At 58.1% G+C, this 27,372-nt stretch overlaps 1 protein-coding gene across 1 annotated transcript in view; it reads right to left on the reverse strand.

The window, feature by feature from the left end:
- AJAP1 (adherens junctions associated protein 1) overlaps positions 1 to 27,372 on the reverse strand; it is a 129,439-nt gene that overhangs the window by 64,033 nt on the left and 38,034 nt on the right. Inside the window, exon 2 of the mRNA XM_077151513.1 lies at positions 10,275 to 11,080. Coding sequence (XP_077007628.1) covers positions 10,275 to 11,080 — 806 coding nt within the window. The remainder of the gene's footprint in view (positions 1 to 10,274; positions 11,081 to 27,372) is intronic.

Consider the following 27,372-nt stretch of genomic DNA (forward strand, 5'->3'; position numbering starts at 1 on the left):
GGCTGAGAGGGACAACAGTGCTGTGTCAGCTCTAAAAACAGGAGCGGGTATAGTCTACCATCCACCAACTGGAGGCCCCACCCCGGCCATGCCGGGGCAGGAAGCTGACCACCGACCGGTGCTGGGGGATCATTCTCTGCAGGGAAAGCACCAGCCCTGGGTCTTAGGCCCCCATGCCTACCCGTGGTCTGCTAAAGGCAGAGGAAATGTGCATTCCCAATAAAGTCAGGGCCTCAGAGGGAGAGGGGGAGGCCGGCGGCTTCATTTCTAAGCGGGGTCTGAGTCTCTGCCAACAGCAGGGCCAGGCCTGGTTGTAAATTAGAGAAGGCTGTTACAGGGCGTGCTCCAGCCTCACTGCGGGTCACCTGGCAGTCCCTCCAACCCTGGGGCCACAGCTTTGACAGCACAGAAAGCCCTGTGCCTCCCACTCTCCAAGGAAAGAACATGTGCGTCGGCTTGTGGATGCCATGCAGAGGCTGAAGTGTACCCAGGGGTGTCTATGACACCAGAGGGTTTTGGCACTTCCCCACGAACTGGTTTGACCATGGAGGTGGGGGGGACAGGACCCTGGGGAGCAGGGGCAGGTGCTGGTGCAGGGGTGCAGTCTTTCACTCCAGCTGAGCGCCATACTCCACTACAGGGGCCCAGGGGAGGGGACACGGCCAAGGCCGGGGCAGGCAGATGCCGCATATCCATTTGGGGGAGCTTTATGACCCCCCAACGGCTTCCCTGTGAACTTAGGAAAAGCCTAAACTGCTGTGACCAGGACGTCTACGGTCCCCCGACCCCATCACGAGCTCCAGCCACTCCACCCCTCCCTGCTCTTCCCGCCACCCAGCGTCACCCCTGCCCTCGCCATGGCACCCCGGAAGCCTCCGCACCCGGCCACCCCCGCCCCAGCCAGGCCTCACTCAAAGCCCCCAGACCCGAGAGGTCTCCGTGGGCTCCAGCTCAAGTCACCGGCCCCGCCCTGCCCTGCCACCTCTGGGTCCCTCATTAATGTCTGCTGCCCACCCGCGCTAGGGGCACGCAGTCCACCGAGGCAGGGACCTTGTCTGTGCTCCTTGACACAGACTTTTAGTACTTGTGCTGTCGTATATTCTCAGGCATAAAATGGGAAAAACTTCTGCCATTTGGGACAAAACACAGAATTTCTCCAAGCAGTGCTTTAACACAGCCAAGCGGGAGCTGCCCACCCTCCTTCCACGCCCAGGGCTTCCCCGGTGAAGGCGGTCTCTGGAAGAGGCACACATCGCTCGGGGAGAAGCGTTAGGAGGCTTTCTAGGTTGTTCTCTCGCCCTCAACCCCCATACCCGCTTCCTCAGTAAGGCCCGTCAGTTTCTCCCCCAGAAGTGTCCTGAATCTGATGAGGTGCCCCATCTCGACACAAGTTCAGGCTACCGCCTCCTCTCACTGGGACACTGGCCTCCACCCCTGCCTTCGGCCCCCATCTCCGGCCTTCCTCCTCCGGACAGCATCTGCAGGTTTCAGAAGCGGCATCAGGTCCCGTTTACCCCCCGTGACTTCCCGTTGCATACAGAATAAAATCCCAAATGCTCACAACTGCCGCAAAGCATCCTCAGGCCCCCATCCCCAGTCTCATGGGAGACCCACCCCTGATTCTCCACACCCCCCACCTCCAGCTCTCTATGGCCCCCACACCTGACACCCAGTGAGCCCCTCCCCAGCAGCCTCCCTGCCCACCCCTGTTCTTTCGTCCCTCTGGGCACCGGTGCCCCCACCGTCCTTTGCTGTCACTCTCCTCCTGTCTCTCGGTCTTGTCACGACTCAGGTCTCAACTGAGACAGCCCCTGGGAGGCCTCCCGTCCCCTCGCCATCCCATCCCATTGGTGCTGGCACCGTGTCTCCCAATGCCCGGAGTTCTCTTACTCGTGTTGGTGCGTGCCCACCTCTTGCTCTCCTCCCCGCCAGAGCGTGCCTAAACGGGGCGGGACCTTGCCCCTGCTGCCTTGGGGGGCACAGGCCCTCCATGGACATTTCTGATGAATGAATGGGGGACGGGACCATGGCTGTGCAGGGGACAGGACCCAAAAGCGGGCAAGCGGCCCGAGGACGCCCACCCCCACCCCCGCATGGGTGGTGACTGGAGCTTCTGCAGTGTGGACCCAGGCTCCCGGGCCTCTGGCCACTGTGTCCCCATCCTGCCCTCTTCACACCAAGGCAGTGTCGGGGGAGGACACGGGATCAACCAAGACTCCCCAAGAGTCCTGGGGACCCTAGCCCGAAAGCAGCGGCTGCTCAGACAGGGGAAAGCCCCTCTGATTGTGGGGATCAGACAATGGGCCCCGAAAGGCACGTCTACCTCCTCCCCCATGGAACCAGGAAGGTGGCCGATTTAGGGAAAGGTCTTTGCAGATGTGCTTAAGGGCAGCATCTCGGGCTGGGGTCATCCTGGATCGTCCAGGAACCCTGAACCCATAGGAAGACAGAATCCCGTGGGGGGACGGAAGGGTCCCAGAGAAGGTCAGAATCCTATAGGATGATGGGAGAGGAGCCCCACGGAGGGACGAGGGATCCCACTGGAGGAGGGAATCCCATAGGGAGACGGAGGGGGATCCCATAAAGGACAGAATCCATAGGATGATGGAAGAGGATCCCAAAGCAGGACAGAATCCCATAAGAGGACAGGATCCCACAGGAAGAGGGAAAAGAAGAAACACGGTGAGGCCTTGCCAAGACGGGGCAGAGATATGGCCACAACCAAGGAGCACCTGGGGCCAGCGGAAGCTGAAGGTGCAGTGGGGGGGCTTCTAGTGGTGCTGGGGGGTCTCTATGGTGCTGGGGGGGCTCTGGTGGTGCTGGGGGTGCTGGGGGAGCTCTGAGGGGTGCTGGGGAGAGCATGCTCTAACCCTCATCTGTGGACTCCGGCCTCCAGAGTGGGGGGAGAGTAAGTGTCTGCGGCTTCAAGTCCCCTACTGGGGTACTCGCTACGGCAGCTAAGAGAGGCCCGTGCCCCCGATGGGGCAGCCCCACCAGCTGACCCTATTCAAGCACCGGAAAAAGGCCTTCTGAGACAGGACTCATTTTCCGAATCTGCTGGCAAAGAAGCTGGGGCTCTGAGAGGGGACATGGCAGCACCAAGGACACACAGCTCCCGAGACCCGGGTTCAAGTCCCACCAAGGCCCCTGCAACGACTGTGCCGACTCCCCCCACCCCACGTCCACCGTAGCCAGGTGTGCGTGGAGACTCTCCCCAGGGTGTGAGCTTCTGCTCTCCTGACAACTGCAGCATCCACCCTTCCACAGGAAACTTCTGGAAAGGGAAACTTCGCTCCTCTGCTCCTGCTGACCATCGCACTCTGCATCAGGCGACAAGACAGGGGCTTGTAACACCCACTGAACACATCAAAAGCAAAGCCCCAAAGCCTGGTTTGCATTTTAACCATACGGCACATCCATCATGCGTCCGCGGTGACTTCAGCTGAGTCTCCGGAACTGGGGCGCAGGTGCCAGGGGAGCTCTGGAGCGTCACTCGCAGCTCACCTGCGGAAGAGGTCTGGGCAACGCTCCTTCTCAGGACACGCATCCCTCAGGTAGGGGAGAGAGGGAGCAGGGCTCCGCGCAGCTGGGGACAGGGGGCACCTTCTCAGCCACCATGGGGGCCACAGGGTGCTTCCCTGCAGCTCTAAACTCCAGGCCCTCAGCCACGGCCCGGCTGATCCAGAACTGCCCCACACCCAAGGGATCACCGCGGATGCACAGGGAAAGGGAGGCCAGAGGGCAGGGGCCGCGCTCCAGCGTCCTTGCTTTATTCATGACAAAACGGAGAGGGAGCGTCTCGCCAAGGCCAGTTTGCAGCCGCAGCTGTTGTTAGAAGAACCCCCCCCCAATTGCAGCTTCTCACCCCCACCCCCGCCATCCTGCCCCACCCGCGTGGCCTCCCTGTCCCAAACTCCTGGTCAGCCCCGCCCTTCCTGCTGCAGGGGCCCCACCCCTCAGTATATCTGGCACCGCACAGCTGACAAAGCTGTGCTCAGGCACCGCTCCTCTGCTGTCCTCACTTGTCATTTCTCGCTGGGCTTTGTCCTTGCTTGTCTCACTTTCCCAAATAGCTTTCCAAACTCCCTGAAAAGAGGGCGAGGGGCTTCAATCTCCAGCTCTCGGCCCCTCCCCCACTTGGAGGGTGGCATTTGATAAAAACAAAACACTAAACACTGGCTCGCTGAGCAGCTGGTCGAGAAACCAGAAATTATCAAACCAGCCCTCTTCACAGAGTCAAATAAAAATCCCCAAAACCGTTTTCTGTCTGATATTTAATCTCAGCGCTTTGAATCACTCCACTGTGAGTAGATGAGAATCGTAAATTCAATCAGATATGTCAAACGGATCTGGGATCAATCCAGTATTTAGTGAACTGGTACAGTGTAAGGAAAGACAAATGCTAGGGAGACGAGCTTCGTGTAATTTCACTATTCAAAGGCCCCTGTGGCTCTCGGCTCCCCAGCCTGCCGGAACAGCCCAAAACGCCACCCTCAAGGAGAGCTATTTCGGGCTGGAGGGTTGAATCCATTGGGCCTCTTCCTGCTGCAAACTCCCAAGCAGGATGGCGGGCAGAGGTGCCAGGCCCTCCCTGGCAAAGGAGCCCAAGACAGTTGAGCTTGGCATCTCCTAGATACAAAGCACATTAGGACAGGCACACGGCCCTCCAAGAATGAAAGACACTTCAGCCTCCCTAATGTGCTCTTAGAAGGAGAACGAGGCCCTGGGGGAACACGGAAGCTGGAGAAGCAGGAAATGCAACAAGTTGGAACAAGGAGCAAGGGAAAGGCAAATAAAAAGGAGCCTGCCGGAGCGTCACCTACTGGAGGCTGGAGGCTGGTTTTAATGAGACGGAGCCCCATTGTCTATTTGGTGTGAACAAAACTTTGCTCAGCAAAAGCAGAAGGACGCGTTCCGAGGCATCAGCACAAGACAAAGCAGGCCAGTCCAGAGACCCGCCGGCAAGCAATCCAGCCTCAGCCTGCAGTGCCACCGGTCTCCACCTGAAACTACAAGGGGCAGGAAGTGCCACACCAGCTCCACCAGGAAAATCCCAATCAAAACCTGTAAGGCCAGTGTATTAGTTAGGGTTCTCTAGAGAAACAGAATCAACAGGGAACACTTGCAAATATAAAATTTATGAAAGTGTCTCACGTGACCATAGGAATGCAGAGTCCAAAATGCACAGGGCAGGCTGCGAAGCCGATGACGCCAATGGATGGCCTGGATGAACTCCACAGGAGAGGCTCACCAGCCAAAGCAGGAATGCAACCTGTCTCCTCTGAGTCCTCCTTAAAAGGCTTCCCATGATTGGATTTAGCATCACTAATTGCAGAAGACACTCCCCTTTGGCTGATTACAAATGGAATCAGCTATGGATGTAGCTGACGGGATCATGACCTAATCCTATGAAATGTCCTCATTGCAACAGACAGGCCAGCGCTTGCCCAATCAGACGAACAGGTACCACAACTTGGCCAAGTTGACACCTGTCCCTAACCATGACAGCCAGTCTCACCGGCTACAAAGTATGGGATGTTCAGTAGAGCTTCCAACACTCATTTGTTCTTTGATGCTTTTATCCCAATTAAGCCACTCCAAACTTTGGAAACTTAGAAGTCATTTGCCTCAAATGTCTTTATGTTAAGGATGGGTTCGGTTCCCTGGTAGCAAATACCCAGCAACCTAATTAAAGGGGTGCAGCATTTAAACTGCCATCGCAGCTTTACACAGAAAGAGAAGGAGCCTGTCTCCCAGTTACATCTGCCTCCAATTCCTGCTGCTCTGATTCTGGTATTTAGAAACTATTTCATCCTAATGAGACTTGCTCCTCAGACGGGCCGGCCGGCTCCCCCGCTCAGGTCAGCTGGCCATCAAGGTGCAGATAAGATGACACCAGCTTGTCCCTTGTGCTTACAAAGGGACACGCTAAAGGACACCGATGGCCTCCCGGTGACAAGGACAAAGCAGCTTGGAAATCATCCTTGGAAATGCATGAGTGAATTCCGATGTAGAAATTACTAGGCAGGACCGGGTGGCATCTGAGCCATCGCATCCTTGAGCTGCTGAGTGTCACTGATACGGGATTGATCCGGACGAGCACAGACCTTGAATGATGATGGGGATCCAAAGGACTTCATTACCTCTCCGTCGTGGGGCGCCTGGGAGAGATGTGAAAATCTTCATTTCGTGACAGGACCAGAAGTGTCATGGCAGATTGGAGGGCGGCACGGCCCAGGTGCAGGTTGGACAGAAGCAGAAGTAGCTCTGGGGAACTTTTACTGAGCACTACGTGTATGCCCAATGCCCACGCACCAGGCTCTCCCCTAGTGGGCTTATTCTGTTGGCTTCAATTTCCCATCAGCTCACTTGCTAGTTTGAAAATAAAAGCCCAGGAAACTGCTTTCCAGTTTTTCTCCCGGGAAACTCTGTGATTTGAGATTCAGAACATGACCAGCAAGGGAGCTGTCACAGGGAGAAGGGGCCGTGCTGTGGGACGCCCTCCTCTAAGGAACTCAAGTGAGCTCCTGACTCCTCTGACCTCCACCCCCTGCCACCACCCGTGCGAGGCTGGGCACAAAGCCTCAGCGAACCTGCGCCAGGTGATTTTCCAGCCCAGCTGGCTCCTGGTGAGCACCAACTATACCCCTGCACAAAATGCCAAGGTCAGGCCTCGGGGACCTCATCAAAGGACCTCATCGGATGTCTCCAGGATGAAGCAACAAAGTTAGCATCAGCAAATTTCCACAATATCAGCCATCATCATCTCCATCATCATAAACATCACTGTCATCACCACCATCATCACCATCACCACCATCACCTTCTCCACCACACCATCATCACCACCACCATCATCATCGTCACCATCATCATCATCATTTTAGCTGCTGGTAAGAGGATGATGGTGATGACAGTGACAATGCTGGTGGTGATGGTGAGACCATGATGGTGATGATGGTGGTGATGACAGCAACAATGATGGTGACGGTGACACTGTCATCAGCATCACCATCATGGTCTCACCATCACCACCACCACTGTCACTGTCATCACCATCATCCTCCTACCAGCAGCTAAAACTTACTCAGCAGCTGTTATATGGCTGGCCCTGAGCACTCGAAAAGTACTATCTCCTTTAATCTTTGCAACAACATTACGAGATGGTCCTCTACTATTTCCATGTAGCACTGGAAGGACAAATAAATTCCCCAAGCTGACACAAGAAATAAGAGGTGAAGCCAGAACTTGAAGGCAGGCAATGGGACTCTTACGCACTAGATTAATATGAGGAGAGTTTTCTCAGCTATTTCACCTCTAGGGTGATTTCCGGGGGAGGGTTTTTGACAATTCCAGCAGGCATTCCATGGACTGGAATTCCTAATCCCCAAATGATGGACTTCATAATCCCCAAATTATCATGCCCAGCAGTGCCTGACACGCAAAACAATGTAATATGCTCCTTCCAAACACTTCTCTATGAAAGCAAGAAAAAAACTAACGAATCCCAAAATCTGATTCCAAAGAGCCCTCTTCGGACAGCACATTTTTTCGGTTCCTAAAACCCTAACTGCAGACCTTGATGTGCCCAAACAGTGACTGGGCTGAGCTGGGTGAGGCGTCCTTGGTGGCCTGGACACAAGCAACTATGAGAGTCCTTCTGGCCACTCTGGCTGGGTATAAAACACCTGATGTCAGTGGGGGATCTTGTACCAGGCTTTTGCACTCTGCGTTGACTCATCAAATCCTCACAGTGGCCATTCAGGAGAGGCGTTACTTACCTCCATTTTCCTGATAAAAGAAAGGAGACCAAGAGAGAAAGGAACCCTTTTAGGGCCACCCACCCCATGCGGCAGTGTCTAATTCATACCAGATCTGGGGCCTCGAAGCATACGCCACTCTCTGCAGCATACGCAGCCCCCCAGACCTCAGCTCTGCAATCCCAAGACTGCCCTGGCCGCCCTAAGTCCTGGCTGAGAAGAGTGAGTAGGGAGCTCACTCTCCACAAACAGGAGGAGGCCCACCTCATTGATGACGGCCAAGGCAAGGGGGTTCCTGAGATCTCAGGCCCCTTCCCCTCCACCCCTTCCATCAAGGCAGGCTTTGGCAATTGAGTTTTCCTGCCCACCTCTGACATGTCCCCACCTGAGAGACCCAGGTAAGGCAACTGGCCCTCAGCAGCCCAAGCAAATGGCTCCCTTGTCCAACTCCAGACAGTTCTTCCCAAAGTCTGACTTGAATGACTCCCCAGGACTTGGGTCTAAATCGTGTCTTTGCTTAACACTTTGGTTGGGGAAATCAGCTCAGCATTTCCTCTTTCCCTGGCCTCGGCCTTGGCTGGAAGCTGAGGTAGCTGCGTGGCTGAGAAACAGGGCCTCAATACACCATTTTTCCCTCAATACACCACATGCTTTCAAAGTTAGCATTTCTCTGCATTAGAAGCAGACGTGCATATTTTCCCCTTTTTAAATGTGTTTTGCTAAACAAATTAATCTAGCACCAGATTATATTATGAACCATAAATCTTTTCCAAGATAAGCATCTGTCGAGTTGGATTAGCGACATCCAATGTACTATGAATTAATTTGCTAAACCTTATAATGCTGTCCCAGAGGTTTAACTTTGGTAATAACAAATGTAATTTGGAATAAACGGGAACTTGCTTCCTCATCCATGCCTTGTCTATATAGTAAGTGACGTATGCAGAGGAAATGAGTACAAAACTAAATTACGGGATATGATATCTGGAGATTGCATTGAAGTAAAAACAAATGCTTTGTAAGCTGCTTGAAGGCCCCTGACGCGAGATGATGAATCTCAGGGCCCCTGAGAGGCTGCGTGGGAGACAACCTATGCATTCCCAAACTCACGTCCATGATGCTCCTGGGCTCAAGGACACCTGGACAGAGCTCAGGCTCTACTTTCACAGGTATGTTGCTCACTAGAGAAGAGGAACTCGGAATCAAAACCACAAGTTCCCTGGTAGGTGAAGCGAAGGGAGGTGAGTCATGAACCTGCAGGACCAATGCTACCCGCCCCAGGCACACCTGTTTAACTGCAGGCCATCACCTGCCTGCCCAGGTGTGAGATGGACAGCACCCAAGGTCTAAGAGAGAAGGTGGAGTCCACCCTCGGGATGCCTGGGAAACAGCTCACGGTGCAACTCAGTCCCCAAGGACAACTTTCTTCTTTCCCCTTGATTCCAAAAAACAACATGTGGGGCCAGCGCAGCCCAAGCCGCCAAGGGTGCAGAGGAGCAGGCTGTACAGAGCCGCAGGCCATGCCACCCCCGCGCTCTGGGCTCCCACCCTGAAGCTTGCTTGCAATTTGAGGAAGCTGGCAGATCCTGCTCTTTGCCCACAGGTGACCATCTGAGTCGCTGAGGTGCTGGAGCCAGCGCCTGCTCAGAGGCCAGTGGAGTTGGACACAGGCAGGGCTGGCAGGGCCGAGGGCTCTAAGCCTGTCTGAGGGTGAACTGAGGGTGTTTCCGCACCCACGGTCACCTGTTCAGGGGCGATTTTCCGGGGTTAATCATTCTGAAGCAATTGGAGAACTAGGTACCGTAGCAAAAAAGAGAAAAGGAAACTACGTAGACAGCAATCTCACAGCCAAAGGACCGTAACCGGCCACACACAGCTGGGAGAAGTGCAGCCACAGAAGCTGGCCATTTGCACTCGTCTCTGTCTTCCCAGCACTGCAGGGAAAAGTCATTCCCCAACCTGAATTGCTGCTTCTAAAGACACCACGGGAAGTTCTTGCTTTGGCTTTTCCGGTTGTTTAAAGCAATTCCTAATGGGGGGGCCAAGGTCAATCTGACCGTTACCCCCTATGGGTCCCACACCCTAGAAAATTCAGCTGGAAGCACCCGCGTGGCCTGGTTCCCTCTGTCCTGTGATGTGTCTGCAACTCACTCCCTGGACCAGTCCGGAGAGGACGCTCTGGCTCAGTGCACATTTGGGTCGGCCAGCCCCAGACCGAGGCACGGTGGACGCTAAGGGAAGCCCCCCATTCTCCCTCCCACCGGCCAGGGCAGCCCCCAGAAGCACTGCTGGCACCTCCCAGTAGAGATGCAGGTGAGTGTGTGAGCTCGTAGAGACAACCAGCACCTCCATGGCTCCTGAGGCTCTACGCCCCAAATCCTGGCCTCCTGCCTTAGTCTTAGGCTCTGCCACTGACGAATGCAGGGTCACCCAAAGGAGCACCCTGCTTGCGCCCCACCCCCGTTGGCATCGCCCCGCCCCACGAACCGAGCCCAGAAGAGGCGGTGGGTGTACCTGAGGTCTCCCCCGGGATCCTTGGGGGCTTGACGCCTTTGCCGTTGCTGCTGGGGCTGGTGGAAGGCTCCGTTGTGCTAAGCCCGAGCGGCACCCCGCTCCTGGGGCCGGGCGCCCCCGTGGGCCCGCGAGTCTGCAGCGCCGCGGAGGCGGTAGTGGCGCCGGCGGGGGTGGCTCCGGCGGTGGCCGCCGTGGTCTTCCGCGTTTGTAAGGTGGAGACGGTGGTGGGGCCGTAGAGGCCCGGGAGGGTGGGGGGCTCCAGCCCCTCCTCCTCGCCCGTGGGCCCCCAGGCAATGAACTCCGTTTCGGTGGTGGGCCGGCCGGCCCTGAAGTCAAAGGCGCTGAGTCCGCGGCCCTGCAGCTGCCTCCGGCCCCGCCGCAGGAGGCTCGGGGGGTCCGTGGGCCCGCCGCCCGCCGCCGGCGACAAGGACGAGGCCGAGGAGGCGACGGAGGGGCCGGCCTGGGCCGCGGCCGGAGGTCTGGGCAGCCCCGCTCTGGCCGCGAGGGCCGCCGCCTGGTCCCTGGGCCTGCGGAGCCTCCTGGCGCGGGGGCCCTGCGTCTGCGCGTGCGCGCGCTCCACGCGGGCCGTCCGGGGGCTCCAGGGGGGCGCGGGCAGGCGCGCTGGCTGTCCACTCCTGCCGCTCCACACGCGCGGGGTCCGGTGCGGCAGCCGCGGCAGAAGCCGGAGCTCAGGGCCGGGGCCCAGGGACTCGCAGGCGGGGAGTTCCATGGCGAGCTGGAACATGGCTATAAGTATCCAAACACGGCTTCCTAGGGCGCAGCCCGGCCGGCGGACGCACATGGAACTGCGCGGGAGAGAGAGAAGAGGCGTCAGCGGGGCGGCCGGGGCCCCACCTGCCCGGCGACCTTCCCCCACCGCTCCCACCCGCGGAGACTCCCCTTTGTTCAATACAAGCAAATCCCACCTTGTAAAGGGAGACCAAAGCCCATGGTTACTTCACTCCAAAGGCCCACTCAAGGGCCGCTTTTTCATCAGCACCTTAAAAAAAGGCGCCAAGTGCATGTGCCAAAGGCGCCATCACCCCGGCACCCCAGGCCTGGCGCTTCCTTTATCCCTGATACCTGGACAGTCCATTGCCTGGGAGGGAGATTGAGCCTCGTGGGCTCCCCGAGCGTTAGTCCTGACAAGATGACCCTAAAGATAGGCCCAAATCCTTGCCCCTTCACGGGCAATAACCCCCAGGGGGAGGCTGGTAAGGAAATGGCAGAGCTGGGGCACCCACGCCTCTGGCTGCCACGCAGGCTCTCCCTCCACCGGACGGACGCTCCCCGACTCGGGCAGGGGGATCGGGGTCCATCAACTGCCTCCCGAGGCTTGGAAGGGCCAGGGCACCTCAGGCCCTCTGGGTGCCCAAGCGCTTTGGGGAACGGCCTTTCCTGAACTCTTGCTCTCTGGAAGGCGTTTTGCAAACACCACGGGGGACCTCGCGCTGCAGATCCGAGCTGAGTGCATGTTCGCAAGCAGGCCTGCTGCTGCCAGTGCTGTGCACGGGGGGGGGCGGGGGGGGGCGCGGGGGGGGCGGAGCTTCTTGTGCGGGTTCTCAGGACTTCCCTGGGAGAGGTGGGACGCCGCCAGGTAAGCGCACAGTGCTGCATGTCCACCTCGCTCAGGCACCGGCCCTGCCCACAGCTGGCTCTCTTCAATTGCCTGCAGCACAGACGCCCTGCGATGCCCCTTCGCCCACCTCCTCAGCTCCCGGGGGCGGTGCAGAGAGGGCAGAGCCGGCTCACCCAGCTCCGGCTGAGCTGTAGGAGAATAGGGCCGCAGCTGGGGCATGGGTGGTAGCTGGGACCTTGGGGCCTCCATCAGTGGCAGGGGGCGTCTAGGGTTGCCAGGCTGGGGGCCGCAGGAACCCAAAGCCCAGCAGAGCTCAGCTGGGAAGGTGGGGGCGCCTGGGCCACGATGTGCCAGTCAGAAGCACCTGCCGCCAGCCTCCTGTCTGAAGGTTCAAAGGGATCCAGAAACCACAGTGACTTCTGGGGGTGGGACGGGATGGGTGGGCGAGGGGCTCAGGTGGGGGCAACGCCCCTGGTCCCAGGCCTGGCTGCTCAGAGGCAGGTCTGCAGAAGCCATGGAGCTGGACGCTATACTTTATGAGGCTGAGCACAATTCTAAAAACAAATGCACCATAGTGTGTGTGTGTGTGTGTGTGTGTGTGTGTGTGTGTGTGTCAATGACCCTGTCTGTGTCCATCTCTGTGCATCTGTGTGTGTGTGCCTTTGTGTATTTCAATGTGTCTGTGTGTGTGACTGCATGTGTGTATGTGTGTTAGTGTGTGTATCAGTGTCTGTGTGTCTGAGTACATCCGTGTGTGTGTGTGTGTCAGCATGTGTGTATGTTTGTGTCTGTATGTAGTTCAATGCGTCCATGCGTGTGAGACTGCATGTGTGTGTCCATGTGCCCATGAATGGGTGTGTCAGTATGTGACTGTGTGTTTGTGAGACTGTGCATGCATACATGTGTGTGTGTCAGTGCCTGTGTGTGTTAGTGTGTGACCATGTCTCTGTGAGACTGTGTGTGAGGAGGGCAGCCCCGGTGAGCCTGTCCGGGGCCCAGGGCCCAGCGCCCTAAGGAAATTAACCACAGTGCACCCAAGCCCGAGTCGGCCTGCCCCAGCAGAACTTCACAGACAGGATATTTCAGTGATTTTTTCACCAGTCGTAAGCTGTGATTGGTTACCATGGGAACCGCCTCATTTCCAAGTCACCTGGCTGTTATGCAGAAAAGCCAAGCGATGGCAACTGTGGGGAGAGTTTGATCTGTTTTCCTTTTTTCAAGTCCAGTTTTCTCCTCTCTAAAGTGGCAGCTTTGCTGAGGGGTGAGATAAAGAGAGCAGGGTGGGGGGCAAGGAAGGACAGGGGCCCCAGCCCAGCAGCCCAGGATGGCAGGCCCAGGAGGCAGAGGGAGCCCCGCTAGGGCCTGCGAGGTCACCACTACAGGACCCTCCGGGGATCTCCAAGGTCCCGGACCCTCTGCTTTGCCGACCCGAGGTGCCACCGGGGCCCCTGGGTCCTGGGACAGTCTGGAGGTTTCTGGCATGAGGGGCGGCATCCCAGGGCCACAGGAAGGGGAGCGGCTGGGACCCCAGCCCGTCTTCTCTCTGGCTCTGCTCCACTCCAGGGTGGGGTACCCACCTGTCCTCTCACCCCAGAGGGGCTGGGGGCACCAGCTATTTCCCACCCATCCGTGAAAAGGGGGCTCCCCAGCTGCCAACAGATCCTACTAGCCCTCAGCTCTACTGGGAACGTGCCTGCCCATGTCACACCCCAGGGCGGCTAGAATTGAATGGACTGACCATTCCATGTGCTGGCAAGGAGGTGGGGAAATGCAACCCTCACAACAGGGCAGCCACTTTCGGAAAGAGTTCAGCCGTCGCCCTAAAGGCCATACAGTCTCCACCTGACCCAACAGGTCCTCTCCCAGGACACACCCAAGAGAACTGCGAGCACACGTGCCCACGGAAGCCTGGACACCCACGGCCTCTCAGCAGCAGGATTCACAGCAGCCAGAGGCGCAGGTAACACACGTGCCCCCCACGTCCCGACGGGCGAGCGGGTGCATCTCCCCACAGAGCCGGACACTCTCCAGCCATAAAGGGGATCCCTGCTATGGCACAGAGGAACCTCGAAAGCATGACTGGGTGCAAAAGAGACCAGGCACAAAGGACCACATAGCACATGATTCCATTTACACAAAATATCCAGAATAAGCGAATCCATAGACATTTACATGAAATGTCCACAACAGGCAAATTTATAGGGACAGAGCAGATTACTGGATGCCGCTGGGGGAGGGGGAAATGGGGAGCGACGGAGAATGGGCAGGGGGTTTCTTGACGGAAATGTTCTGCAATTAGAAGGTGAATATTCCAAAACCCAATGAATTTGGACACTTTTTAAAGGGTGAAGCCAATGACATGTCTCAATAAAGAAAATTATATCTCAATAAAAATAAAAGAGAAGCATGCCGAAGAGCAGATGTGTGCGGATGGCAGGGGGACCAGTTTGGGGGTGCATGGCATGGCAGCCTCGGCACTGGCAGTGGGAAGGAGGAGAGGGAGTCAGAGGCTCGGGCTGGCCCTGTCCGAGCTGCGGGGAGGCTGCGATGGGTGTGCGACAGCCGACTTCTCAGACCCACTGCGCAGTGCCGGCCGCGAGTCCCTGGGGGAGCTGCTTCCCTGCTGGAAGGTCTGGCCACCTCCTTCCGGTCCTGCGAAGGGTGGGCGTGAAGGGTCTCTCTCTGCCTCCAGCCCCGGCTCCCCAAAGGAAGAACGAACTCTTCTGGCCACCTCCCCTCCCCCCCACTCCCAATTGCTTCCAAACCGGGCGCTGTTCCTCCATCCATTTCATTGTCTAGTTTGCAACTTTTCCTGCTTCTCTCTCTTTTAAATTGTCATGGCAATCTTTTCCCAAGATCAGTTTAATAAGATTCAGTGAATTGAGATTCAATTTATCTTCTGTATATTTTCTTCACAGAAAAAAAAAATCACTGTCAATTAAAGGAGACAAAGATATCTCTTCTACTTAAGGTTGCACCTTCCCCCAAGTGGGGATTTTGCGGGATTTGCCTCTTTCCAGCAGCTGGCATCTGACTTGCTGGATCACGTGGGGAAATAAGAATCGGAACTGGAGGATTCCACGTGGGCTGCCCCTCAAGGACTCAGGCCATGGAGCTCCACACTCTTCCGCTATCTTGGAAACGTGAGAAGGGTCCTGAGGTGCCTGCAGGGGCCAGACCTCTCCATCCTGTGCAAGGGCTGGTCAGGCACCCCCAGAGTACCCATCTGGCCTGGGGGACCCGAGGAGCCCCTCTGTTCGGCTCTCTCAGGGTACAGGCCACTGGCTCGTGGATGACGGAGCAGGACCGTCATCCTGGGTCCTAGATGCTGGAGAAAGGAGCCTGCGCTCGGGCTCTTTCCTTCTGATGGCCGAGGCCCACGCTGTCCATCAGTCCTTCGGGACGTTTGGAGCAGGTGGGCTGAGGGGTCCCTCCCACCTTCTAGGGAGACCGCGCGGTTCTGTGATACATAATTCATAGGACGCAGCCAGAAGTGGTTCAGAGGAGCAGGTGGAGCACAGGGAGAAGTCCGTGTTCTAGAACAGGCCGGGCTCCGTCCCCCAAGGGGCGGCCACTCACATGGTGCCCAGGGACCCTGGGAGACCCTCCAGGCCCTCCCTCACCACGCCCAATGGCTTCTAACCTCCGCCCCACTTAACTCGACTGGTTTGTTTAAATAAACATCTTATTTTAGAAGCATTTATGATTTTCAGCAAAGTCAGGGAGACCCACAAGGCCAGCACCCAGCTTCACCCAGTGTCCTCGTGTCCCCTCCCCGGGCCACGTCTGTCGTCATTAGGGAACGTTGGCATATGGCCCAGCTACGCGCCACACCTTCAGATGTCTCCAGATTTTCCTGAATGTCCTTCTTCTGCCCCCAGAGCTCATCGGACCCCACCGCATTCATTCCTCACATCTCCGGCCTCTGGGCTGTGGTTGCGTCTCAGGCTCTCCTGGTTGGGATGACTTTCATGGCCAGGTCATCTGCAGGGCATGCCTCCTTTGGGATGGGTCTGATGTTCTCCTTGGGGTCAGCCTGGGGCTGCAGGGTCGGAGGAGGAGACCCCAGTGGGCAAGCGTCCTTCTCAGCCCATCCCCTTCCACCTGCCCCAGGTCCTCGCTGTTCGCGCTGACCCAGCACAGCCAACGCTGGCCTTGACCGCCCGGCTGAGCAGGCAAACAGGCTCCCCGCCCTGCCTACACTCCACTCTTGGAAGGTCACTAAGCCTGGCTCACGTGGGGAGGCCTGTTTTGGGTTGAGTGGCGTCTCCCCACAAAGGACAGGATAAAGTCCTGGAGCTATGACCTTAAGTAGAAACAGACCCAGAGAGGGGGAGGCCATGTGAAGTTAGAGGCACAGGCTGGAGAGTGGGGGCTACAAGCCAAGGAGGGCCTCAAACCTCCGGAAGCAGGAAGGGGCAAGGAGGACTTGACCACTGAGCTTCAGAGGGGGAACAGCTCGCCGAGACCCTGATTTTGGACTTCTGAGCCCAGGACTGTGAGAAAATCACGGGTGTGTGAACATCTGTTACAGCAGCCCCAGGAAATCCATCCTGCACCCTACTTTTCCTAACTCCTCAAAACCCACCAGGCTGACAGCCAGTGCAGGCCTGCAGCAGGATGGGGCAAGTCTGAGGAAGCAGCAGCTGCAAACAGTGCCAGTGGGGTCAGTGGGGCAGTGTCTTCCCTGGCCTTAAGGACCTCTGCTGGGTTTGCAAAGGGCTTCAGGCTTTGGGGAACATGGCTAGAGTTTGGGGGTCGGAAGCCTGAACCACCAGCTCTGAGAAGGGGCAGAGAAGCCCCTTCTTCTGCCCACGCAGGCAGAGAACTGGACACTAACTGTGATTTATCCCGAGGGAGCCTGGAGGAGGTAGGGAGAACTGGAAATATGTTCTCAGGGCACAGATGGATCTACCAGTCTACAGTGGTCTTTGCAAAGATGAAGAGTCCAACGGGCAGTGCCTGGGGGTCAGATGGAGCTGCAGGGGCCTTCCCAGAAAGCCCTCGGCCTGAGAGCCCATCCGACTGGGGGCACTGGGGACAATGCTCACCCACCCCTGGCCTCCGGACTGAGTAACCCTCCAAGCGTGGTCGCTCTCATCATCCCATCCTCTTCCTGCTAAATGTGCAGTTTATTAACCTGGCATGGAGATGGACCGATTGTCCCTATGTTCTCCTCCGATTCCACATTGTTCCAGGTCCCCTGATACCACAGGAATTCCACCCTCCAAAGCTAGCGCCCTTTCATGACTTTTCCTTTCTGACCCCTGAAGGCAAGAGCCAGCCGGGAGGCCACCTGGATGGAGCTCCCTGCCCCCCTTTGGGTCACTACCGAGATGGCGCAAGTTTCCCTCTGCTCCAGGAGCAGAGACCCCTGCCCTGCTTGGGGACCACGGCAAGCTGCCTCCCAGGCTCCACCCGTTCGCCTTGGCTCGGGAGGAGAGTACCCAATTTCTTCTGGAAAGCAGTCACTGATTCAGTTTCCCTAATGAAAAAAAATTAGGCCATGATTCACTATCACGGCATCCCCAGCCAGATGTCATGTAACGGCCTGTCAGAGGCGGTCCTCGCTCCACCCCGTGATTTAACACGGTTACAAACATCCGTCCCTTTCAGGAAAGGAGCTCAGGGTTGCCTAGAAGGTTTTCATCCTCAGTGGTCTCCGTGTATGTCAGGCGAACACGTGTGATATTTGATTCCAGAAGGAACAGTGTATGAATGATTCATTTGCGCTGGATGGAAAGCTCCAGAATGATAAGTAAGGCCTCCTGACCGCTGTCTTAGAATCTGTGATATTCAGGTGGCCCCAATGTTTTGGGGAGCCCTTGGCAGCCCTTCCCCATGAGAGCGGTCGAGACCCAGGCTGCTTCTTCCCAGCCCTGGGAGGCGGTCCAGGGCCTGTGTGGGCCCGGACAGTGCAGAGAGTGACGTCAAGGAGACGCCTCCCATCAGCCCTCCTGCATCCAGCCAGCCCAGGGCCGGCGCTGGTGGGAGGGTCATCTGCTGGGACACAGACCCTCCCCAAGGCCACTGCCACTGGGCTACGAGCGCATTCAAGCACGGTTCACCCACAAGCCCACCTGCGTTCATCAGCCTCATGGAGGTCTCTAAACGTCCAGAGAAGGGACATGATGGCCATCTGGCCCAGCCCACCCCATAGCAGTGGGTTCCTTAAGCCGCCCATGAGGGGCAAAGAGCACTGACCAAAGGCCCCTGGGTCAAGCACATGTGGGAAACAACAGACCAAGCACAGGTGAACAGGTGTCTTTACCACAGCCCCAGATGTGTCTGACCCCAGAACTGCTTTCCTTCATGGGGCATCTGGTGGATCCCTGCTTTTCAGGCCACATTTTCCCAAACGCTGAACTCACCCCAAGTTTTCATTAACCAGATTGCAAGGATGCTGAGTCACAGAAGCCGGGACAGACCCCATGTCTAGGACTCAGGACTCCAAGTTCTCTAGACCATGGGCCAGAGGCATATTGGAAAATGTAGAACAACCCCCAAAAAGCCTTCTGTAGCCATGGTGGCTCTAATTCCTGCAAATCTGCTGTGTGTCTTAGCACTCAGGGAGGGGCCTGGTGTGGGCAGTGCCCTTGACAGGTGCTACCCTCCCCCCGCCCCATACGGCAGCCAGTGGGCATGGGGGTCTCAACTAATTGCCAACACCCAACAGTGGGCATGGGGGTCTCAGCTAATTGCCAACACCCAACTGTGGGCATGGGGGTCTCAGCTAATTGCCAACACCCAACAGTGGGCATGGGGGTCTCAGTTAATTGCCAACACCCAACAGTGGCCATGGGGGTCTCAGCTAATTGCCTAGCACCCTCTTACAGAAGATAATAGTGCCCAGCAACCAGGTGATGCCCATGGTTTGCACAGAGTATTTGTGTACAGCCAAGGTCCTCACCTGGGGAGCATTCTGACCCCCAGGGGACACTGAGCAATGTCCAGGGGCATTGTCGGTTGTTCTGGAAGTGACCGGGTGTGGTAGTCATGCAAGGTGGGCTCAGAGCCAGCTGCCATGCTTCAAATCTCAGCACAGTGACTTGCTGGCTGTGTGGCCTGGGACACTCTGCATGGCCTCTCTGGGCCTCAGTTTCCCCATCTGCAAAACAGGGTGGATGTGGGTACCTACATCACAGCAAGACATGGACACATACTGCAAGCTGGGCTCTTGGTGAAGCAAGCACTCAGTGGGATGGGCTGTAAAGAGCTCCCTCTTTCCTTGCGACAGAGGGAGCCTGGGTCCCGTCTCCCTTCCCCAGGCATCTGCAGCAACTCCGGGGCACAGGGGACGCTGCGCGACAGCCTTCACCAGTGCTCGAAGGAAACTGAAGGATAGCAACGCGCTGGCGTTCTGGTTGCCTGGGCAACGTGCCTGCCAGCAATCCGGAGGAGTGAAGTGGTGACAAGCAGTGGGTGGGGAGGGCTGTGGGAGGGAATGTTCCTGGTCCCCGGGGTGCGGGACCTGGATCCCGGGTCGCTCGGCTGCAGCACCCCCCCACCACACCTGGGCTTGGGGCGTCTCCCTCCTGCAGCCATCCCACGGTGGTGGGGAGGTGAGGGGTGAGGGCAGCTGTCTTGCACCAGTACCTGGGCCAGTCCTCCCGAGCTCCCCATAAGGGTGGCGCCCCAGCCCCCCTTTCTCCTCTCCATCTCCCTCTGGGTAAAACCAGAAATTCACGGGAGCTGGACTCCATGGAATCCGCTGGCTGGTGACCTCAGAACAAGGCAGGCAGAGTCAACTCTGCAAATTGCCCAGCAGAGGGTCCCAACTGCGCCTCCCATGAGAATCTCCCGGAGTGGGGAGGAGGGGTGCTTAAAAATCCCAAGAACCCCCCCAACCACAGACCAATCCTGCAGCACCTCTGGGGGTGACACCCACAATCAGGACGTCTTGGAAGCCCCCAGCTGTACCCAGGAACACTCCCCGTTCCTCACGCGGAGCTGGCTGAACACAATTCAGTGTCCATTTTTAACCGGACATGTAAGATGGGGGCGGCAGGGAGAAAAGAAAGCACAGGCAGGCAGGCAGGATGGCGGGGGAGCCTCAACGGTAAAGAAGGAGGTGGGACAAGGGCACCAGGCATTGCACAAGTACCAGGGGCTGCAAGCTGCAGCCCTTTCCAACCCCCCGGTCAGGCCGGGAAGCTGCCCCTGGGACGCCCTGGCACAGTCGCGTGAAGAGGCAAAAGCAGGAGTGTGCATTTTGCTAGGAAAACCAAATCGATGGGAGCTGCACTGAGAGAAAAGACGGGGCGGGGTGCTAAAATGCCAGCCCACGCGGATTAGCAGGAGCTGCGTGCCAGCAGGCGCTGGGCTGTGTCATACGCACATCGTCTCACGCCGTTTGCGCGGTAACTCTCGCAGGAGAGCTGATGCTACTCGCATGTTGCCGGAGAAAGAAAAACACAAAAATAGTAGCTGCGGCTTTCTCCAGGAAGAAGTCTCTTAAGAATGCAAGCGAAGGAAGGTGGGGTTTGAGGAGGTGAACATCCAACCGGAGGGAGCACATGGATCCGGGAAGGAGGCGTTTCTCATGGAGAACATTCCAGCACCGCCGCTGGGGCTCCTCGGGGTCGCCGTGCAGCTTGTTACGGATCGTCTCATCCCTGAGCCGCCAGCTGGGGAGAATAAATGTCAGGTTCTCACCGGTTTCCAGCGCACTGACTGGAAGTCCCTCCGTCCTCACAGGAAATTTCTATTTTGGTTTGGCTGCAATTGTTAGGCTGATATTTACAAAACTCGGTACACCTGCCAGGCACGCGGGGAGCCGATGGAGAAGGATGGGAGAACAGCGAAGGCAGAGCCGAGTAGCTTTCTTCCTGCATTTTAGGGTTTGCAGACGCAGGAAGACAACGGCATGGTGGGGAGGGGGGTGCGGGGGGCGGGAGGGCGTGTGACGGTTCAGGACGGAAGCACGGGTCAGGGGGTGTCAGGATGAAACAGCGGCTCCATGTGGCCCATGAGGCGTGCAGCCGGGAGCACATCCACCCAGCTGTCCTGGCAGCCTCCCGAGGTGGCCGGGGTGCCCACACGTGCAAGGCCGTGGGACGAAGAGGGACAAGGTGCTGGAGGGCGCTTAGCCAAGGGACAATGGTGCTCGCTAGGAGGAAGAGGAGGCAGGGCTGGGGCCCTAGGGAGTGGGGTGGGGTAGATGCTGCCTGTCCAGCAGTGGAGATGGCCGATGGGACCAGGACACACCAGGGAGGGGTGGTGAGACCAGAGACCACCCAGGGAGCACCTCCCAGGAAAAGCTGGGGGCAAAGTGCTCCGTTCTGGGGCATGGGTGGAGGGCCCTCTGGGTGGCTAGGGCAGAGGGGTCCTCACACCCTGTAGACCGAAACATCCAGAGGAGCCATGCTTCCATTTCCTTTGCTGCTCAAGTAAATGCCAAGCACCGAGCCAATGCTTCAACAGCAGCGACCTCCTGGCGTGTGGCTTTGAGGCTGGGAAGACGTCCCACGCAAGGCCCGCTGGGACAGTGCTTCCACCCTGAAGACGCGCTCTGGGGCTGCGTGGCCCTCGGTCCTGGCTCCTCTGAGTCACGGCCGAGCTCGCTGCGCCTCTCCTCTTCCAGGATCTGCTGGCCGTCAGCTTCTTGCTTCCATGCCTTTCTCTCTCCGTCTCAATCTCATTTCACTTATAAAGGACCCCAGCGCAGCACGAAGGTCCGTCCTGATGAGGTGGGCCACACCTCACCTGAAGTCACTCCAACAAAAGCTCCCACTTAAACGGTCCACGCATGGAGATGGAGGAGGGTCAGAAACATGTTTCCTGGGGGGCCCCCAGCTCCAAACTACCTCTAACCGCATTGCACAGGAGATGCCCAGAACATGCTTGGAGGCACCGGCACTTGTCCAGCGGCGCTGGCACAGAAGGACGGCCTCCCAGGCTGCTGTGGGCAGGGCTCCACCATCCCTGGGTGGGGCGTGGTGGGGCAGGTAGGGGAGGCAGGTGACCCAGAACTCCTTCTGTGACCAGCACGATGAAGAAGGAAGTAAGTCAGGGCTCAGACAGCCATGAATAGACACAGCCCTGATTTGGGGACCCCAGAAGTCCCCCAACAGCCTACTACAAATACCCCACATGCTCACTCATTTACACTAGAGTATAAACTAGGCTGAGGCCAGGCGTTTGCAGAGGACTAAGGGCAACGGGACCCTAAACAAAGCCTGCAAGTCCTGAGATGGTCAGTGTAAGGAAGAGGGGCTGGGGCAGGGTGGGGGTTCTCGGGGATGGCCCTTCCCCTCACAGGTCCATCCGCTATCCCAACACGCAAGGGTGGGGAAGGAGAAAAATGGCAACTGTTGGAAACAATCTGGAATCACCAAAGGGACACGAAATCCTCTCTGCCAACCGAACACCACAGGCCAGGGGCCAGGACCCTTGTTTTCCCATCAGGGGTGGAGCAGAAAATAGGGTGAGGTTTTGCGGCCCAATAGAAGACAATTGGACCCCCACGTCCATGCTGTCTTCTCTCTGCCCCCGACCGCCACACCACAGTCCCAATGCCCTCTGTCCAGAGGCGGGCTGGACCCCATATGATCTCCTCACTCGGACCCCAGCCACAAGCTCAGGGTTCCCGGAACACCCCCACTCCTCACCACCAGACTGCAAAGAAGGGGCCCCCAGCACCCCTTCAACGCACTCTACCCAGGAAAGCCTCCCGCTGCTGATAACAGCCAAGTGACTACAAGCCAGGGCCACCTGGGGGCGGGGGGCGGCTGGGAGGGCCCCCAATGCGGGGCTCTTGTCCTCTCCCCACCGTCTCAGGACCCTCCACCCTCCAGCACATCCGTGTGCTGACCAGGGGGCCCCCCGAGCTTCGGAGTCAGGGTTTGAGTTGGGGTCTTGTTGTGTGGGCAAGGCTGATGGGAACTCCGGTCCCACCCCCTAACCACTGGGGGCCCCCCACTCTCTCAAAGCCCCTCCCCCCGACTCAGGTGTGGTCTAGAGCCTGACATAAACAGCAAAGATGCTCCCATCACTGGAAATCCCAGGTTGTAGGGGTCAGCCTAGGAGCAGGGAAGAGGCCAGACCTCCTTTTGGAGGCCCCCGTCCTTGCCAGCCATCACCCCTGCTGATGGGAAGGGGACACAGAACCCACGTCCCCACCTCCTCAGATGAGGGCCGGAGGGGACAGACACAGACCAAGCCCCTGCAGGGTCAGGGACACCCGTCCATGCCAGCGACGGTCCTCGGCTGGGCCAGCCTGTACTCCCTCCCCAGCCGCTGGGGTGGGCAATTTGGAGATACAGGCACGTGCACCCAAGGTCACCAGCAGGTGTTTGCCCCGTCGCCAGGGCAGAGGGAGTGGGGGACACCCTTCCCAGCCCAGGCACCAAGGCGACCCTCAGCCTGGTGCAAAAATCTCTGCTCTGCTAATCACCATAAATGGTTCCCCAGCCTCTGCTTGAACACGGACAGCGACGGGAGGCTCACTACCTTCAAAGGACACAGAGCAGGTGCTGGGCGACGTGGCAGGTAGAAGAGCCTTCTTGCCATGAAGCCATAAAGTGCCTCCTTCTGATTTCTATCCCCACAATCAGCTCTGCCCTGTGGGTGAGAGACCTTGAACGCCTGGGCTGCACTCTCCATTACCAGTGCCACATGTGCCCCCCTACCCGGCACACATGTCTTCCAAACTCATCTTCTCCAGGTCAGTCGTGAAGCCCCAGGCCCTGGGTCACCCCCACTCAGGTGCCCGCCGTCTCGCCAGAGTCGCCAGGTGGAATGTCCAAAGCACAGCAGCAACGCGCGGCGTGGCATAACGTGACATGCTGGTCACCCCCTGGCCTGGGGACAAAATGCTGCCAGTTGTAAAAATTCTTCCCAAAAGAATCTAGCGGAGCCAGCCCAGTGGGGGGCTCGGACAGGGAGCCCCCAGGGGAGCCAGTGCCCTTGGCACCGCTGCGGCTAAGCCCTCACACTCCTACGTGATCCTGACCTCTCCTGGAGCAAGCCTCACAGGAATTCTTGCTGGAATGTCTGGGATACTCAAGAGCAATTCCAGGAAGCGCTGGAGCTGAGGCAGCAGCAGCAGTTATTCGTGGGGAAGAAATACTCTGTTTTCTGGGAAAGCTTAAATTCCCAAAGTGGGGGCATAGGCGGCTGGGGGGGCCTCCCTCCTCTACCCTCCCCCAGGGGTCTCCGGGCCTTGCTCAGGGGCCCCCCCAGCCCTTTCCCTCACGCCCCAGCCCACTCTGACCCGACCCCCAGCTCCCCCATCTGCCAAAGCGCGTCTCACTGAAGTGGCCCACGGCCGCATGTTCCCGGACCACGTGGACAGGCCGCCCAGACCTTGTGGACATGTCAACCGGCGTCCCCTCCGCAGGACCGAGACACCGCAGCGGCCGCGCAGCCCTGTCCTTCGCGGCTCCTCCTCCCCTCGCCGAGGCTCCCGCTGTCCTTGGCTGCTCCCGCCGCAGACCCTCCTCCGCGGTCCAGCTTCTCCCTCCCAGGGGACCCTGCCCCGCCGCCCTGCATGGTGTAAACGCTCGCAGACGTGCTCGGCACTGTGGACACGGCCCTGCCCGAGGGCCCCGGTGGCCCAGCTGGGACCCCACAGGGCGCGCGAGAGCCTGGCCCGCCCAAGACGGAGCCACGCGGTTCTGAGCAGGATGGAGGAGCTGCAAGGCCGTCCTGACCCCGCCTTCCATCCCCGTGCCCCCAAATGTCCTCTCGCCACCTCGGGGCCCTCACCCTCAGCTTCAGGCTGGGTCGTTCTGTGTTGGGGGCCCATCCTGTGCACCCCAAAATGTCGAATGGCATCCCAAGCCTCCACCCCTCGGAGCCAGGAGCGCCCCACCCGGACACAATGCCGTAAACGTCTCCAGCCACGGCCGGGGTCCCCGCAGGGGAGAACTAGGGCCCTAAGCTCCTCAGGTCTACCCACCTCTCTGCACCCCCACCTTCCCCCAGTCACCCCAGCCTGCCCTTCCCCTCCCTTCGCTCTCCCCACAGCAATCTCCACTCGGCCATAGAAGCGAATCCCAAACTTAAGCGGACTGTGATGCCTCTTTCCCTGCTCCATCCTGCAGACCTCAGCCTGCCTCACCCCTCCAGGCTCTCCCCCCAAGTGCCCCAACATGGTGGGCTCCACACACCCCAAGATGGTGGGCTCCATGCACCCCAACATGGTGGGCTCCACACACCCTGAACACCCACCTCCTGCCAGCCCTGGGGGTGTGCACGACTCCCCTGCCAGAAATACCTGCACCCCACACCTCGCCAGGCGCCCCCTCCTCACCCTCAACCCCAGCCTTCCCCAACCCACCCAAGGAGAACCCGTTTCATGACCCACAGCCCCTCTCTTTGTTAGTGTGTTTATTTTTCTAACTGCTCCAACCTGCAGTTACTCGCTCTGCAATGAGCCCGATGCCCCCAATCCCAGAGAAAGGGGTCTGAGCCCGACTTCCTCGCCGGGTCTCCCCGAGGAGCAGAGCAGTGCCCAGGGCACAGGCCCCTCCCCCCACGTGTATCTTTGTGGAATGAATGAGCAAATGAATGAATGAATGCTTAGGGCACTTGACCTCCCCCAGCTCCACTGTCCCGCATCTGTCAGCAGGAACAGAGGCCCTCCGGTTACTCGCTGGAGCTGATCTAGAACGTCGCCGCAGACGCTGAATTTCATGAACCATCCAGGCGCAACCTCATAGTAAGCGTGCTTCTGCTTAAAGACCTCTTACTTAGTATGTATCCTGGATTCGAGAACCTCGAACCCACAGCCAAGGGCGTTTGACCTCAGGCCTTAACAAAGCTCAACTAATACACGGGTTTTCTGAGTAAGGCGCGTCGCAGCTCCCTGCACTCAGGCACGCTGTATGGCACTGCAGTGCTATGCTGGGCCACTTCACACAGTGACGTCCCCGATGAAAAGCACAGAAATGCAAATGAAGGAGGCACGGAAGGCCCCAGAAGATGCGCTCATGCACAGTGTGGGGCCCAAACCGGGAACACACCTCAGCTGGGAAGGTGCTCCAGGGACACGGATGTCCCTGTCCTTGGCAGGTGCCGCGAATGGCCGAAGGTGCCGCGCATCCTGCTGCATTCGGGGTCACAGGTGAGTGTCAGCACGTGCGAGAACTCACAAGTGCAGAGTCCACGACCAATGACAGATGCTTCAGGAGGCGCCGGCTTTGGGGTGCCCAGAGGGAGGGGGGCTCAGCGGTGAGGATCCCCCAAGTTCCACCGGGACAGCTGGTGCAGGGAAGTCGCCCGCTGCCCTGAGAGGACGCCAAGGCCACGCCACGAGGCCGCAGCAGGCATGCACTGAACCTGGGCCCGCTGACTCCGAAGCTCGCTCGTCCTGACGGACCGTGACCATGACGCTTACAGGGCAGCAGAGGGAGGCGGCAGGACGGCCTCACCCGGCCATCAGGGGTCAGAGTTCACTTTGCGCGAAAGGATGGAACAGAAACAGAAGGGGCAGCTCTAGGGAAGTGTCTGCCGCCCTCTTGTTCACCTGCTCCCTGCATCAGGGAACAATGAGCTCCAGCTCTCCTCTGACTAATCGTCTGCATCTGGCTCTGCGTATCAGCGAGGAAACTCTCCCCGCAGCTGCCCGTGGCGTCCTCCAGACAATCTGGTCCCCTCCACCACCTCTGGGAAGCCCTCCCTGACTGCACCCCTTGGCTCTCCTCCTCCTGGGCCTTCAAAAGTTCCCTGCTCTGAAGACCCAGAGCCCTGCTCCCTGCCTCAACTTCTCTCTCATCCGTGACTTGGGACATTGCTGTGGCCTCTGGCTGGCAGTGCCCGCACTCGAGTCTCCTCACTAAACTCATGTGGCCCCTCCCCAACCAGGGGGGGACTTTGGATCCCAAGTGGCACCGGGCCCAGAGTGGGGGCTTCGCAGAGGATTCTTAGGAAGCTTTCTGCCCAGAAAATGGGGAAATACTGTCCAGTCAACCTGCTGGGGGCTACGCGAAGAGCAGGGCACTGAGCAGCATCTCAGTGCCTGAGATGGGCACTTTCATGCTTGATTCTTATTTAATATTAATTATGCTTTAATAACACTAACGAGGCTTATTGATTTTTATTTTTATCCAATTATTCAGCCACCAGTTATTAAGCAGCTGCAATTGCAGGCACTGAAGATGTAAAAACGCGAGGACGTTGTCCCTACTCCTTCCATCCCAGCACACAGCACAGGGCTGGCTCATTCAGTAACTGTTCATGGAATGGAAGAATGAATGAATGAATGAGTGAATGAATCAGCAGGTCACAGTCCAGCAGGGGAAACTGGCATGTTAGCTGACAAGTGACCCAGAGACAGGGCAGGTGATTTGTTAGGGTGGTTTCAGCTGTTCCTGGATTAACCTGGAAGGCTTCTTGGGGAGTGGGGGGGTGGCGATGGGTATAGAAGGATGAAGAGAAGTTGGCCAGGGAGCGGAAGTGGAGAGAGCAAAAGGAACGGTGTAGCTTGATTTGACATGTGGTGGGGTCTGCTGGGGAAGGCTCAACAGTGGTCAGAAGGGCTGCTGAGGAAGGAAAGAGGTGGGAAACTCCCTCCAT

This window comes from Tamandua tetradactyla, chromosome 2 (genome assembly GCF_023851605.1).
Source record: "Tamandua tetradactyla isolate mTamTet1 chromosome 2, mTamTet1.pri, whole genome shotgun sequence".
NCBI classification, from domain to species: Eukaryota; Metazoa; Chordata; class Mammalia; order Pilosa; family Myrmecophagidae; genus Tamandua; species Tamandua tetradactyla.